Source organism: Bos indicus, chromosome X (genome assembly GCF_029378745.1).
Source record: "Bos indicus isolate NIAB-ARS_2022 breed Sahiwal x Tharparkar chromosome X, NIAB-ARS_B.indTharparkar_mat_pri_1.0, whole genome shotgun sequence".
In the NCBI taxonomy this organism is placed as follows: domain Eukaryota; kingdom Metazoa; phylum Chordata; class Mammalia; order Artiodactyla; family Bovidae; genus Bos; species Bos indicus.
Genome location: NC_091789.1, coordinates 102210531 through 102227669, shown reverse-complemented (window position 1 = coordinate 102227669; position 17139 = coordinate 102210531). Strand labels below are relative to the sequence as shown.

The 17139-nt window shown below is 38.3% G+C and overlaps 1 protein-coding gene across 9 annotated transcripts in view; it reads left to right on the top strand.

Moving 5' to 3' along the window:
- HEPH (hephaestin) overlaps window positions 1–17139 on the top strand; it is a 137949-nt gene that overhangs the window by 9460 nt on the left and 111350 nt on the right. For 6 of the 9 annotated variants that reach the window (XM_070784729.1, XM_070784728.1, XM_070784723.1 and 3 more), the window contains 9 exons: window positions 412–624; window positions 1325–1507; window positions 2958–3212; window positions 4615–4783; window positions 5946–6082; window positions 10275–10406; window positions 12054–12265; window positions 13681–13831; window positions 16579–16791. In XM_070784729.1, coding sequence (XP_070640830.1) covers window positions 412–624; window positions 1325–1507; window positions 2958–3212; window positions 4615–4783; window positions 5946–6082; window positions 10275–10406; window positions 12054–12265; window positions 13681–13831; window positions 16579–16791 — 1665 coding nt within the window. The remainder of the gene's footprint in view (window positions 1–411; window positions 625–1324; window positions 1508–2957; window positions 3213–4614; window positions 4784–5945; window positions 6083–10274; window positions 10407–12053; window positions 12266–13680; window positions 13832–16578; window positions 16792–17139) is intronic. The other 3 variants (XM_070784725.1, XM_070784724.1, XM_070784727.1) reach the window with 2 other exon arrangements.

Below are 17139 nucleotides of genomic sequence, written 5' to 3'. Positions count from 1 at the left end.
ACCATTTGATAATTGAGCTGCCTTCAGACTGAAATTCTGTGGTTGTCTGCTTTTTGTTTTCCAAAGTGAGTGCTCAGAGGAAGGGAATTTTTATTCTCTCTTGCCTCCATGTCATTGGCTTTGCACTGGAACATTACTAGGTTAAGCTGTATAGTACTTTCAATGGCTATATCTCCTTCCCCAAGGGCTGCTACCTTTTTAACCTGCTGTTGATTTAAAGTCTAGGGTTCTTGACTAGATATTACCTGAATCTGGCCTTCCTCAGGTTGTGAGGAATACTGTGCTGAACTTTAGAACTCTACCTTCCACAAAACTGAAACTAGATATCTCATATGTCAGCACTCTCCTGATTTCTCTATCTGCTAGGTCTCTCTCACCCTGGGACTGAGCATGTGCAATTTCATTTCTTAGGTTCCTTGTATCCAGATGGTTCCTCTGGTTGGTTGAAAGCTGATGATTCTGTACCCCCAGGAGGCAGCCACATCTACAACTGGACCATTCCAGAAGGCCATGCACCCACTGATGCTGACCCAGCATGCCTCACCTGGGTCTACCATTCTCATGTAGATGCTCCACGAGATATTGCTACTGGTCTCATTGGACCCCTTATAACCTGTAAAAGAGGTATAAGCCCCAAGTGTGAGCTGAAGATACAATTTGGGATATCTAGAGGGAGCTGTGATATAATTGAATCACCTACATATTGAGCAACAGCCTGGAGAGCATTAATTTAACACCCCCATTTTTTAGCAGGAATAAACTCTACCAAACTCCCTTTTCACTATTTTTTTCTATTTAATTATTTAAAAAAAAAAACAAAACAAAAATATTTTAAAAATACTTTGCTACTTTTTTTTTCTTATTTCATTAAAAAAAAAACTCAAATTAGTGATGAAAATCAAGTTACATAAGAATAAATGTGTATTAATAGTTTTTTGGATAGTATTGAAAGTGTAGCCATCAGAATTTGGGGAGGATTGTAAGTTTGGTTGGAAATGTGATATGTTTAAGGTATAGTCAGTCCTGAAGACCTGTGTGTTGTGGTCAAATTAAGGCCCTGAGTTGAAGACATAGGCAGGGATGATGGGAGGGAATTATTCTAGATTCTATGTACTTCACCTTCAAGTCCTAGGCTCAACTGAACTGGTGACTTTATCTAAGGAATTTGGAAATAGAAATTAGCAGCAGAAGGTTCTATCTACTTTTCTGTTGCTGATGGACTCTTAAGGCTCCACTCTTTCTATTCTTAATTGTGAGTACCCCTTACAGCTTACTGTTGCTAAACAAAGAAGGTTCTTAAAGGCTCTTTTCTTTCTTTCAATAGGAACCCTGGATGGGAGCTTCCCTCCTCGGCGGCAGGATGTGGACAATGATTTCTTCCTCCTTTTTAGTGTGATAGATGAGAACCTTAGCTGGCATATCAATGAGAACATTGCCACTTACTGCTCAGACCCTGCCTCAGTGGACAAAGAAGATGAGGACTTTCAGAAGAGCAATAGGATGCACGGTGAGCTGGGAGTAATTGACCACATATAACAGTGAACACTGATTGAGGTTCTCCACTGGGCCTAGTATTTGGTGAATGTTTTCGCATACCTGGTTCTTTTTAATCCTCATGAGGACCATGAGTTGTAGGTGGCTTTTCCATGTTTCACTCATGAGTAAACCAAGGCTGTAGGATTACACAGAAAATAAACAGCACAGCTAAAATTCCAACCCTAATCTCTCTGACCTCATAGACTATGCTCTTGCCATTAGGTACCTTGCCTTACAATATGGAACAGCCCAGGGTTGTTAATTTCAAAGTCATATACTCTATGCTTAGTCACTGGCTAGGGTTGCCCAATGATATAAGTAGTTAACATTTCTTTGTTCTAAAAAGGATGCAAACTGGAAAAAATTACATGTTTTGTAGAGAAAAGAAATGAGTTCCCATAAGGGTGTTCAGTTCAATTCAGTTCAGTCGCTCAGTCATGTCCGACTCTTTGCGACCCCATGAACTGCAGCACGCCAGGCCTCCCTGTCCATCACCAATTCCCAGAATCCACCCAAACCCATGTCCATCAAGTCGGTGATGCCATCCAACCATCTCATCCTCTGTCATCCCCTTCTCCTCCTGCCCTCAATCTTTCCCAGCATCAGGGTCTTTTCAAATGATTCAGCTCTTCGCATCAGGTGGCCAAAGTATTGGAATTTCAGCTTCAACATCAGTCCTTCCAATGAACACTCAGGACTGATCTCCTTTTGGATGGACTGGTTGGATCTTCTTGCAGTCCAAGGGACTCTCAAGAGTCTTCTCCAACACCACAACCATTTTAATTAAATTTAAAACAAAAGGCACAGAAGTCCTAAGGCATGGACAGAAAATGGATTTTAGAAATGAAAAAAGTTGCTTTTGCTTTTGTTTAATTATAGGAGTGATTTACATAGTGACAGAGGCAGGCTCAAAACCAGAGTCCCAAGGGGAGGTGAAACTCAAGGAGAATATGTGAAAGATGGTTTGGACAGCTCAAATTTCTCTTGAGTTTTATACCAATTGCTTGTAATGACAATTAGTTAGTTAACTTGACAATTTCCCTGTGGAAATTTCAGAATGAAATTGGCCTAGAAGGAAAGAAGGCTTATAAAATAAAACTCCATTTCTTAGAAAGCTTCCTCAGATTGCTGGGTTCGAATCCTGGCTCTACCACTTAATACCTCTGTGGTTTTGGGAGAGAAGTATTAATAACTTTACCTCTCTGAGCCTAGATTTTCACATTTTTTTTCCATACTAGTGAATTCTGCCTATTTCCCAGGACTGTTTGTGAGATTTATACGAGATGATGCATACGGTCAGCACAGTTTACTCTTCAAAACCTCACCTAAGTGTTACCTATTATTATTATCAGATGGTAAGGCTTCTCTCATTGGGCTATCATTTCCTAACTCTGATATTTTCTTTGTATTTTATTTTGCAGCAATAAATGGCTTTGTATTTGGAAACTTGCCAGATCTAAGTATGTGTGCACAGAAACGTGTGGCCTGGCACTTGTTTGGCATGGGCAATGAGGTAGATGTCCACACAGTTTTCTTCCATGGACAGATGCTGACCATCCGAGGTCATAGAACTGATGTGGCTCATATCTTTCCAGCCACTTTTGTGAGTGCTGAGATGGTGCCCCAGGAACCTGGCACCTGGTTAATCAGCTGCCAAGTGAATAGTCATTTGCAAGGTGAGATCCACCATCTCTGATCCTTTAGATATAGGAGGTAGGTGGCAGTGATGGTTATCAGGAGCCTGGGTTTCTGACCTGGAGCCATAAGATTGGTCTTTCAGGTGAGATAAGTGGATGTAAACAATGAAACATTAGAATTCTGGGATTCCAGATTCATTCTTGGCTCAGTCATTAAATTGCAGGTTGACCTTGGGCATGCTCTCTGGGTTTTATCTTCCCCGTCTCTAACATAAGATAGTAGAGGAATGGATGAGTGAACCTTTGGTAAGTCATGTCACATTTTTTGTGTCTATGTTTCCTCATCTGAGGATTGCAATAATAATTCCCACCTTAAAAAGTTGTAAAGAGGTTTCAGAGAAATAATGGGATTTTGAAGCTTAGAGATGAGGGAATGGATGAGACCAAGACTGGATACAAGAGAAGAAAATGAGCACTCAAATGTGCAGTTGGAAGATAGGCACTTAAATCTTAATTCTACCTCTGACTAGCTGTGTAATCTTGGGCAAGTTATGTAACCTCTCTGATCCTTAGAAAGAAAACTTCATCTGCAAAAGGGGACATTAAGTCTGTTTCACAGGCTAGTTATGAGGACTGAAGGAAGTAACTAAAATATGTAAATCACCCAAAAAAGGTTCTAGCAGATAGTACACATTCAATGAAAATGAATATCCTTATTTCCTCTTTCTTCAAAGCTCAGATTTCTAATTTCAAATTTCAGATCTCCTTGGGATGTTGTGAGACTCAAATGAGATAATGTACCTGAGTGACCTATATACACAGCCAAGCAAATATAACACAATATCATCTATTACCACTATGCCTCAATGTAACAACTCCACTTTTGGAAACACTACTTAGAATCTACACTTTCCTGACAGTCCCAAGTGTGGAGCTTCATCTTCATATGTAGATGTTCCTTTACTTTGGAAGCTTCCCATTTTACAAATAACACTCTTTTTAAAATTTGATGCTCCCATGGGCCTAGTGTAGTAGATTTCTCTATTCTCCCCATTTACAAATCAGAGGTTAAGCTCAGATCTAGGAAGTGACTTTCCTAAATTCCTATAGATAGTGATAAGGCTTGGACTTGGAATTCAGGTATTTTGACTTCAATTTCTGTGATGTTGCTACAGTGTAAGCATTTTGCAGAGGCAAGAATAAAGGTCTGATAAATGAGTTAGTAGTGATAAGCAGGTGGGAGATACTTGAATTCCCACTTGCACTCCCTGTCTCCCAGTCAGGCTCTTTAGGAGTGAGAGAAAGTAGCTCATTTAGAGGGAGGGATAAAGAGCCTAGTGAAGGGAGAAAGTGGGAAACATTAGGAAAAGGAGGAAGATGAGTCACCTGGGTAAAAGATGTATTGGGTAGAATGGAGCCAGCCCTGATGTTTTTCCTCCAGATGGCATGCAAGCACTCTACAAGGTCAAGTCTTGCTCCATGGCACCTCCCATGAACTTACTCACAGGCAAAGTCCGGCAGTACTTCATTGAGGCCCATGAGATTCAATGGGACTATGGCCCTATGGGGCATGATGGGAGTACGGGAAAGAACTTGAGGGAGCCAGGCAGGTAAGAAGTAATGTGTTTCCTTTCTCTACTCCTTAGTCTACCCACAAACACCTATTACTCCATCTCAGAAATCTCTCACTTCACTTGGGGATCATAATCATTGTCTGGAGTTAATGGCACAACTATTAATCAAATTCTCGTGACCCTACAGGAGTGCCTGCTCTTGGAGAGTTATAAAGCTTTTTGTATGGTCATCTGAAATATTCCCAGCCAGGGGTCCAAGCAGTAAAGAAGGCCAAGATGGGGTCATGTAATTTAAAATGACATTTCTCCAATTCTAATCTACCATTTATTTATCATGTTGCTCCTTTCTTTCTTTACCATAGTCTGAAGGACACATTTAAGCTGAAGTGTAAAATGTACTCTGAAAAGTATAAGAAGAGGGGAAGGAACCTGCCTTATGGTCATTCCATGTCCCTCCTTTTTGAGGAATTTCTCCAAATTTTCATGCTTCATCCATGACTCAGATATGGGCAAGATAGAGTAGAAGTTTGGTGCCCTAATCAGTTGCTGGGCCTTAAGTTACACTGACTTACTGGGCTATCAGTGATTCCAGGTCTTTTTAAAAGATGCACTTGATAGATGACTAAGAGAGTTTATGGAAAATACTATAGAACATCAAATCATGTTTATTCTCCAGTAGGAAATAATAGAATGAATCTGCAGAAAATATAGGAAAGTAGGCACTTGGGTGTCAGCATGACTTCTAAGAATCTACAACTATTCTTTCTAAGTTAGTGCACTTTCATTTTTAAATGAAAGATACTAAGGGGAGAAAGGATTTAGAGTACCTGAGGATGATTAAGGACAGATATAAGACTACGTATCTCTGGAGAATAGAACTGATCCCAGCATCTAGAACTTACAAGCAAGAAGATTTCAGCCTACTATAAAGAACTCCAATCGTAAAAACTATCCAACAGTAAGAGGAATTATTTTCTCTGAAAATGAGTTCCCTGATCTTGAAAAGGCTAAAGCAGAAGCTATGTATCATTAATTTGTATTTTGCCAGACTAGATACCTTCACTAGATGGATGTTAACCTGGATGATCTCTGAGGTCCTTCCTAAACAAAGATCCATAACTTGATAAGAACAAGTGTGCAACAGGAGTTTATTTGATATATGGCTAAATAATTTGATATTTGCCTCCTTATATGCCAGTGGCTCAGATAAATTCTTCCAGAAGAGCTCCATCCGAATTGGGGGCACTTACTGGAAAGTTCGATATGAAGCCTTCCAAGATGAGACATTCCAGGAAAAGGTGCAGCTGGAGGAGGATAAGCATCTTGGAATTCTGGGTGAGGAATTCTTAACTTATGAATTTAATTGACTAGAGCCAGAGAATTGGGGAGGGCTTAAAAACTGGAGCCTGGTGGCTACTCAGAAACATGCTGTAGACCAACATTTCTCAGAATGAGTCCCAAGAGAGTAGTGTTTTGTGGAAAAGGGTTATGGGTCTGAAAATGTCTGCAAAACACTAAGTTAAACCTAGTCAAATAGTATTCTTTGGTGCAGGGCTTCCCAGAGCTGTGGATTTATTTTTGTTTACCATGAATCTACATGATGGGAGTAAAATATACATCATTTCTTATATATATTTGACTACTGAAACTTTTTTTTTTTACATTGAACATCTTCTCATAGCAGTACTGTACAGATCATACTGTTAAACATTATTCTCTAGGTATATTTCTGAGAGGCTATTTAAGGCAGTAAGACTGTTCAGAATCTTGGAAATATAGGACCAGGAGCAAATGGCATGACATGTAGACATGGTTGCTATGGTGAGGAATGCCGAACAAAGCTTAGGGCCTGACCTAAGGAAGGTATCTAAAAAGCCTAAAGTACAGTATAGCACTGAAATAGTATAGGAAGGTTGGGTGTGGCTTATTCACATACCCAACACATTCATAGAGCCAGGCAACAAGATAGATTAGATGGGACAAAATTTTGAAAATGAAATAATATAATAGACCATGTTCTGGGGTTAGGTATTTACCAGTTGATTTTCTGAGTTCTGATAATGGACAATTGGTGTTTCATTAGCTGGATAGGGAGATAATCAGGAGCAGAAACACACCTTGGTTTGGAAAAGAGATTGAGTGTTAAGTATAAAAGAGCTATCATTAGCTGGTATTCAGGATAGGTCCCCAGTCTTTTTTTCCCCTTCAATATTTTATTGTGGCAAAATATGTTTAGCATAAAATTTACCATCTTAATCATTTTAAAGTATGTAGTTCAATGGTATTAAATATATTCATAACATTGCACAGCCATCACCACCATCCATTTCCATACTCTTTCCATCTTGTAAAACTGAAACACTATACCAATTAACAAATTATTACCTATTATCCCCCCAACCCTTGTCAATCACCATTCTATTAATATCTTCTGTCTCTATGATCTTGATTACCTTAAGTACCTCATATAAGTGGAATTATACAATATTTGTCTTTTTGTGTCTGACATTTCACTTAGTATAATGTCCTTAAGGTCTAGCCATGTTGTAGTATATTGCAGAATTTGCGCTGTAGGTATATAAGTTTTGCTAAACTTATTCATTTGTTTATTAGTGAACAGTTGGTTTGCTTCCACATTTTAGCTGTTGGGAATAATATTGCTATGAATATGGGTACACAAATGTTTCTTTGAGACATGCTTTCAATTGCTTTGGGTATATACACAGAAATGAAATTGCTGGATCTTATGGTAGCTCTAGTTTTATTTGAGGAACTACCATGGTATTTTCCACAGTAACTGCACCATTTTACACTCCCACCATCAGTGCACAAGTGTTCCAATTTCTATACATCCTTGGCAACACTTATTTTTCTCATATGATCTATCCTAATAGGTATGAGGAGATAGCTCATTGCAGTTTTGACTTGCATTTTCCTGATAATTAGTGATGTTGAGCATCTTTCCATGTGCCCACTGACTGTTTGTATATCTTCTTTGGAAAAATGTCTATTCAAGTCCTTTGTGCATCTTTATTTGAATTATTTTTTTGTTGTTGAGTTTTAGGAGTTCTCTATATATTCTGGATACTAATCCCTTGTCACATATGATTTGCAAATATTTTCTCACATTCTGTGGACTGCCTTTTCACTCTGTTGGTACTTTTCTTCTTCTTTTTTTTTTCCCTTGGCTGTGTTTCATGGCATGTAGGATCTTAGCTCCCCAACCAGGGGTTGAACCTGCACCCCTGACTTGGAAGTGTGGAATCTTAACCACTAGACCACCAGGTAGACCCTGTTGGTAGTGTCTCTTGATACACATTTAATGTTTTCTTTTTTATGAAATACAGTATTTTTTTAATTACCTGTGCCTTTCATGTCATAGCCAAAAAAATCATTGCCAAATCCAGTGTCATGAAGATTTTGCCATATGTTTATAAACAGTTGTATTGTTTTAGGCAAATTTAGAACTTTGATCCATTTTTAGTTAATTTTTTTGCATATGATGTTAGGTAAAGGTACAGCCACTCTTTTGCATATGTAAATTCAGTTTTCTCAATACCATTTGTTTAAAAAGTTGTCCTCATATCTGTGAGGATTTATTTCTGGGCTCTATATGCTATTCCATTGGTCTATATATCTGTTGTCCTTATGCTACTACCACACTGGTTTGATTACTGTAGCTTTGTAGTAAGTATTAAAATCAGAACATGTAATGTCTTCCAGTTTGTTCTTTTTACCCCCAAGATTATTTTGCTGCTTGGAGTCCCTTAAGATTACATATTGCTCATGTGGAATTGACATTTTAACAATATTAATTCTTCTGACTTATGAACATGGGATGTATTTCCACTTTCATGTGTATTTTATCAATGGTTTATAGTTTTATTTCTACAAATCTTTTACCTCTTTGGTTAAATAATGTCTAGGTATTTTATTCTTTTCGTGGTATTATAAATGAAATTGCTTCTGTAATTTATCTTTCAAATTTTCCCTGTTAGTGCAACTGACTTTTGTGTCTTGACTTTGTATTCTACTCTTTTGAGGAATTCATTTATTTTAATTTTGGGTGTGTGTGTGGAAGCTTTAAGATTTTCCAAATAATTATGATAAGGATCATACCATCTGCAAATAGAGATATTTTACTTCTTCATTTCCAATTTGGATATCTTTTATTTCTTTTCCTTGACTAATTGCTCTGGCTAGAAACCCCAGTAATATGTTGAATAGAAGTGGTAAAAGCAAATATCCTTTCTTGTTCCTAATCTCAGAGGAAAAGTTTCAGTCTTTCAACATAGAGTATGATGTTTGTGGTGGGTTTTTCATATATGGCTTTTATTATGTTGAAGCAGTCTCTTTCTATTCCTAGCTTTTGAATGTTTTGTATTATTAAAGGGTGTTCAATTTTGTTCAGTGTTTTTTTTCTGCATTAACCAAGATGATGATTTCTTTTTATTTTGTTAACATAGTGTATTACACTGACTGTTTTTTGTGTGTTGAAACATTCTTGCATTACAGGAATAAATATGACTTAGTCAAGATATGTAATTTTTTTAATATGCTGCTAACTTTTGTTTGCTAGTAATTTGTTGGGGATTTTTGCATTAGTGTTCAGAAGTAGTACTGGTGTATAGTTTTTCTTTTCTTGTAATATCTTTGTCAAGCTTTGATATCAGTGTAATTCTGACCTCATAGAATGGGTTAGAATATAATCCCTCCTTTCCAATTTTTGGGGAATATTTGAGAATTGGTAGTAGTTCTTTAAATGTTTAGTAGAATTCACCAGTAAAGCCATCTGGCTTTTCTTAGTTGCCATATTTTTGATTAATGGTCAATCTTTTTATTTGTCTTTCAGATTTTCTATTTCCTCACACTTAAGTCTTGGTAGGTTTTCTGTTCTAGAAATTCATCTATTTGCTCATGTACAATTGTGAATAGCATCCTCTTATAAATTTATTTTTTTACTTCTATATGACTAGTAGTGATGTCCCTACTTTCATTTCTAATTTTAGTAATTTGAGTCTTTTTGGCTATGCTGGGTCTTCATTGTTGTGCAGGCTTTCCTCTAGTTGCAGCAAGCAGGGGCCACTCTCTAGTTGTGGTAAGTAGGCTTCTCATTATGGTGGCATCTCTTGTTGTGGAGCACGGACTCCAGAACACTTGGGCTTCAGTAATTGTGGCATGTAGGCTCAGTAGTTGTGGCTCCTAAGCTCCATAACACAGGCTCGGTAGTTGTGGTGCATGGGTTGGCTGCTCTGCAGCATGGGATCCTCCTGTATCTGGGATTGAACCAATGTCTTCCCCATTGACAGGCGGACTCTTTACAACTGAGCCACCAGGGAAGCCTGAGATAGTGGATTTTAAATTGCTTTTTATAACTATAAATGGCAATATACTAGAAAAAGATTATTCTTACTATTGCAGAGATAAAAGTTTTCTCTCTTTTACATTTCTTTCCTTTCCCTTCTGTTTCCATCCTCTCTGGTCATCACTGTTTTTATTCCCATTGTCTCTCCTTCCCATTTTCCAGGACCAGTGATCCGGGCTGAGGTGGGTGACACCATCCTGGTGATCTTCTACAACCGTGCCTCCCAGCCATTCAGCATACAGCCTCATGGAGTCTTTTATGAGAAGGACTCTGAGGGAACTGTGTACAATGATGGTGAGCAGGCAGGGTTTCAAAAAATGTGGGCTGCAGAAAATAACAGGTACCTCTAGAGCAGCAGTCTCCAACCTTTTTGGCACCAGGGACTAGTTTCATGGAAGACAATTTTTCCATAGACGGGGTTGGAGAGAATGGTTTTAGGATGATTCAAGTGCATTATATTTATTGTTCACTTTATTTCCGTTATTATTGCCTCAGCTCCATCTCAGACCATCAGGCATTAGATTCTGGAGTTTGGGCACCCCTGCTCTAGAGGATATATAAATAGGGGAATGAAGGAGAGAAAAGAAGGCAGAATTAACTACCATGGATGGATGTTGTTGAGTATGATATTATAGTGAGACAGAGCTGGGACCAATGAGACAACTTTTAAATATAAATATATTCTAGTTATAAAAATAACATATATGTTGTGGAATTTTGATAAAAATGGAAAATTATAAAATAAATAGACCCCATAGGTAGAGTGCCATTATAGTTTGATATACTTTTTCATATTTTCTGTGTTTATACAAATGTATATATTTATAATGATATGTTTTGTACATTTTGGTATCTTACTGTTTTCTTTTTTTTGGTATAAATTTATTTATTTTAATTGGAGGCTAATTACTATTTTCTCTTACCTTTATATTGTGCCCATCTTCTATGTCATTATAATGTTACAAACATTTTAATGACTATGTAATAGGGTAAAAATATTTACCTTATCCCCTATCATTTGGACATGTACATTGCTTTCATTATTTGTTTGATATTGTATATCATGTTGCAATGAATGAATATGTACATTTGGTTTGAATTACTACCTCAGGAAGAATCCTACAAGTGGGATTATTGAGTAGTTAATTTCTTCTTTTCCTTGAGAGTAATACTAACACATGCATGCTAATATCTCAAGTCAAAAGTACCAAAAAAAATACTGAAAGCATAAAAGGCAAAGTTACAGACAAATCTAGAATAAAAGAATATTCTGCAATGCAACTGGTCTAGACTTTTCAAGAAATTGGTACCAAAGGCAGTGGGGGTGGGGAGAATCAAAGAGACAACACCAAGGGCAACATTAAATCCTTGTCTAATTTTTGTTGTATAAAAAGATACATTTGGGAGATAGTTGGATTTTTTATTACACTGATATTAAATGGTACTAGGGTATTTTTGAGGTGTGGTAATCTTATTGTGATAATATAAGAGATGGTTACTGATGTATATAGAAGTAAAATGTCATTATTCTTACATTTCACTTCCCAATGATTTAGAAAAAGTAACCATACACATAGATTTAGATAAATTTAAGATGGCTAAGCCTGTGATAAAATAGATAACCAACAAGTCCCTACTGTAAAAAAAAAATTGATAAATAAATTTTAAAAATAAAATACAAAAAGAAGGATGGCCAAATATTAATCAGCTCCAAGTGGTAGAGTGGTTATTGTCCTATCCTTTAAAGTTTTCTGTATGTTCGAAACTTTAAAGAGTTAGGAACAATGAATGAACAAGAAAAAATAAGTTAAAATCATCCTAAATTATACTACCATGTGATAAATTCCAAAATGCCTTTGTAGTTTATGATCTTTACTCCACTATTTGGAGATGTTGACACTCTAGCCAATGTGAGCAATAAATTCTACGTTTTTCCTGCAGACTCTTCCCACTCTGGCTTAGTGGCTAGGCCCTTTGAGAAAGTAACATACCGCTGGACAGTCCCTCCCCATGCTGGTCCCACTGTTCAGGATCCTGCCTGTCTCACCTGGACATACTTCTCTGCTGCAGATCCCATAAGGGATACCAATTCTGGTCTGGTGGGCCCCCTGCTGGTGTGCAAGGCTGGCACCTTGGGTACAGATGGCAAGCAGGTATTGTCAAGGTTTCTGGCTGGAAAGCCTGCTGGGAAGATGATAAGGCTGAGTTGTTAAATAGAAGTTATGCATGGATCTGGGTTCTAAAAATAAGAGCATAAAATTAACCAAGTTATTGAATTGGAAATTAATAGTTGGTGACCTCATGCTATTTTTTTTTTTTTTTTTTTGGCCTCATCTCTTTGTCTAAACTTTATTTTTTTCCTTTTCTTCTTCTTTTTACTTTTTTTTTTAAATTGGAGGATAACTGCTTTACAATGTTGTGTTGGTTTCTGCCGTACAACTACACAGATCAGTCATGACCTCATGCTATTTTGCATGCTATTCTGTTCACAAACACACATCTTCCTTAGTGTCTATTCCTTTCAATTTTATATTCTCCCAATATCTCTTCATTTTTTTAAATCTCAGTGGCCCTTAAAACTTGCTGCTGCTGCTGCTGCTGCTGCTGCTAAGTTGCTTCGGTCATGTCCGACTCTGTGCGACCCCATAGACAGCAGCCCACCAGGCTCCCCCGTCCCTGGGATTCTCCAGGCAAGAACATTGGAGTGGGTTGCCATTTCCTTCTCCAATGTGTGAAAGTGAAAAGTGAAAGTGAAGTCGCTCAGTCGTGTCCGACTCTTCGCGACCCCATGGACTGCAGCCCACCAGGCTCCTCTGTCCATGGGATTTTCCAGGCAAGAGTACTGGAGTGGGGTGCCATCGCCTTCTCCATAAAACTTGCTCCTAATCCTCAAATCTTCCCTACTGTTTTCTTGTTTTCTTTTATATTCAGCCCACAATTGTTAGCTGTTTAACTTTGGGCAAATTACTTAACCTCTCTTTGCCTCAATTTTATCATCTATAGTAAAAGGTTAACAATGGAAGTAAATATCTTGGCTTTCTGTGAAGATTAATTAAAATAATCCATATAGAATGCTTAGTACAGTGTCTGATACCTAGTAAACACTCAGTAATAATAATATTACTAAAATTAATAATTGATAATAAAATATGTTAATAATTAGTATACTTATTTTTTATTTTATTTTCTAACTTATCCCCCCATAGAGTCTCTCACTGATCTCCTAGCCATTTTTCCGCATTCCTACTCCTAGTTGATTCCAGGCACTCTTCTATCATACTCTGTACCTCTTCATCATAATCTTTTACTTCTTCCCTGCCCCTTTTCTTGCATTCCTCCCCTCCAGTCTTATAACTTTATTCTAACCATCTTTACCTACACACAATTTGCAGTTACTTGAGGAAAAACTTCTTAGCAACAACTACAGCTCTAGGCAGGAGATATGGATTTGGCTCTGTTTGGAAAGGAAATGGGAAATAATCAAGGATCACTGGGATCTGAAGCTGCACAGTTCACAACTGTTAAAACTGTTGTTATTCTCCTTTGTTTTCTTCCACTGGGACTACAGAAAGGGGTGGATAAAGAATTCTTTCTCCTTTTCACTGTGTTGGATGAGAACAAGAGCTGGTACAGCAATGCCAATCAAGCAGCTGCTATGTTGGATTCCCGACTGCTCTCAGAGGATGCCAAGGGTTTTCAAGACTCTAATCGGATGCATGGTATGGGGAGTGCTTTTACCCTAAGCTATAGCTGAGAGGTTATGAGTAAAATCTAACCTAGACTTAATCATGATCCATCCCCGAAAACATTGATTCTATTGGTCAACTCTGCTAAGAGACAAGCTAAATTGAGGGATTAAACCTAAGACAACACATCTTATCCTTAACACCTTCCTGTGCTTTGTTCTGTGTTATGCAGTGTGGGAGACACTGGAAAAAAAGTACTATGAAATGAGGATTGCATACAAAGGGCCCACTAGGAAAATGAGGAGAGTAACCTGGGATGATACCTTTCCAGTCTTACCTCCTCTTTTATCACCCACTATCCTTGCTTCCCAACTTCCTACTACAGCCAAATGGAGATATTTTCTCTATGTAGACATGTGTGTGTAGCATGCTCAGTCGCTCAGCCATGTCCAACTCTTTGCAATCCCATGGACTACTGTAGTCTACCAGGCTCCTCTGTCCATGGAATTTTCCAGGCAAGAATACTGGAGTGGGTTGCCATTTCCTGCTCCTGGGGATCTTCCTGACCCAGGGATTGAACCTATGTCTTCTGAATCTTCTGCCTTGGCAGGCGGATTCTATACAGACATACCCCTTGTACTTTTCTGAGCTCAAGCTTTTGTAATGTTTTGTACTCCACTTGAAAAGCCCCTCTTTACATATTTGCTTTTATCCTAAGGAAATTCTGCCCATTCTCTAAAACTCTACTCATAAATAACCTCTTCCATGTAACCATTTCTTATCACCCGATCCCAGGATAATGACACCCTTTTGTGAACTACTGTTGTATTTTTATCAGATTTTTAAATTGCAAGTTCCATACAATCCTCAATATTGTAGTTGTTTGCTACATGGCTTTTGACTTCTGCTAGACTGTAGTTTCCTTAAAGGTGAGTATTATTTGTTGTTTATCTGTTTACACTTTACATGGTCTAATATATAGTAAATAGTTATTGAACTGATGAACTACTAAATTAATGAGTAGGTGAAGGGATCAGTGAGTGAATTGATACGGAGAAATGGTCCAAGTTTGCAAGGAGCTCTCAGCATTTTGCAATTAAATGAGACTAATAATACCCATTAAACAATTATAGAACATGTAAGGCAGACTATGATTAAGTGCTAAATTGTGTGGAACAGCTTTTAAATGACATAAAGTTCAGAAGAGGAGAACATTGATGAAGAAAAATCCAGTTAAAGAATTCTTGGAAGAAGGAAGTGCTTGACTAAGCCTTGAAGTTTGAATCAAACTTTGCAATCAAACACTGTAGTAAAGGAAGCATAATCAAGAGGTTAATGATGTTTCCATCAGCATCCCATGGAATTATCAAATAAAGTTACTCATTAAAGCTGGTCTCAGTGGGTGTAAGGACATTGAAAAGGGATCAGCTTCAAGCAGGTCTCCCTGTATTTTTGAGGGGAGTGTGCAGGGTGAGATGTGGTCAAAAATGAGTATGTTGTCTTTTGGCTCTATCTCTTGGTTCTCATTACCAGTCAGTTACATCAGTTGGAAAAAATAATACAGTATATGAACCAAATTTATTCCAGATTGAATTTATTGGGCACCTGGTAAGTATTAGGCAACATCCTAGGTTCTTAGATACAGAAAAAATGATGTGCTTCCTGCTAAGTCAATCTAGTGTAGAAGATAAATGTAAGTAAATTATAGGACTCTATGGTAAGTGACATTTCAGAATTTTGTGGGAAGAAAATATCAAGGAAGCCAGAAAGAGTGTAATAACTCTGCTTCACAGGGTAGGTGATATTTGAGCTAGTGTATAATGTATGTGTAGTAGTTTGTTGTAGTAAAAGACAGTGGGGGGAATTTATTATCAGCAGAGGGAACAACATGTGAAAAGCCAACATGTATTTTCTAAGTGCCTACCATGTTTAAGGTCTTGTGGTGTGTGTTAGTTGTTCAGTCTTGTCTGACTCTTTGCAATCCCATACACCATAACCCACCAAGCCTCTCTGTCCATGAAATTCTCCAGGCAAGAATACTGGAGTGGGTTTCCTTCTCCAGGGGATCTTCCCAACCCAGGGATCAACCTCAGGTCTCCCACATTGCAGGCAGGCTTTTTACCATCTGAGCCACATGCACAGGCAAATAGAGCTCACAGGATAACGGTGTGTATGTGTATATGGAAGAGAATGTGGGGATAGATTATAGGTAGAAGTACAGGGAGGAAGATTCTGTAGGATTCAGGCCAGAGATGATGAAAGCCAGAATCAGGGCAATGGGAGTGAAAATGAAGAGGATGATATAGATTGAAAGCTGAAGAAGGAATGTTGGAGAACACTAACACTTTATAGGAGCATGGAGAATGAGAATAAGATGGAGGAGAAACAATCAGAAAAGCTATAAGAGAACCAGGGAAGTATGGTGCTACAGAACCAAGGGAGGGGAGTTTTAAGAAAGTGTGAATAGGAGAGATTGATACTTTTTTGTTATGTGAAGGGGTTTTGGGAGTGGAGAATAGTTCAGTTTTGCCAGAATGTGAAATATGGTGGAGGAGGGTCAGGATGTAAAACCAGAAAGGTCATTCGAGCCCTCATCCCAACGAGACAGAGCATCATAAGTAGAATTAATGTGGCTTAGAGAACAAGGTAGAGGAGTTGAGAATTACTCAGAAATTTCAAGTTGTGGGAAACCTTAGTACAGTGCTGATGCCACACTGCTGGCTGGTGTCTGAGTAATCTGTTCTCATCTTCCCATTTTGTCTTGTGTTTCTGTTTTCCAGCCATTAATGGGTTTCTGTTCTCTAATCTGCCCAAGCTGGACATGTGCAAGGGTGACACAGTGGCCTGGCACCTGCTTGGCCTGGGCACAGAGACTGATGTGCACGGGGTCACATTCCAGGGCAACACTGTGCAGCTTCAGGGCATGAGGAAGAGTGCAGCCACGCTCTTTCCTCACACCTTTGTTATGGCCATCATGCAGCCTGACAACCCTGGTAAGTGCCTTAGCAGCTGGCCCTAGGCTGAGAAAAATTTTTGAGCATTGGGCCAGATGAGGTGTGGAGCTGTTGAACAGCAAAGAAAAGTCATATTGAGGTACTTGAGAACTTTTCAAAATTGTTGTCTCCTTTTCTCAATGTGTACTCATGTTTTGGTTATTTGGATTCTCTTCTCAGCTGCAGGCAGAATAAAGAGCTGAGGAAGTTCTTTTCTGGAATGACAAGAGGAAAATAGAGATGCTGCCCAGTATTAGGGCAATTCTTGCATAGGCAGAGAATGGACTTGGCCACGTAGCCCCATGGCCATGTAGAGATTCTATAGATATAAGCCCTGCATTGAAGAAA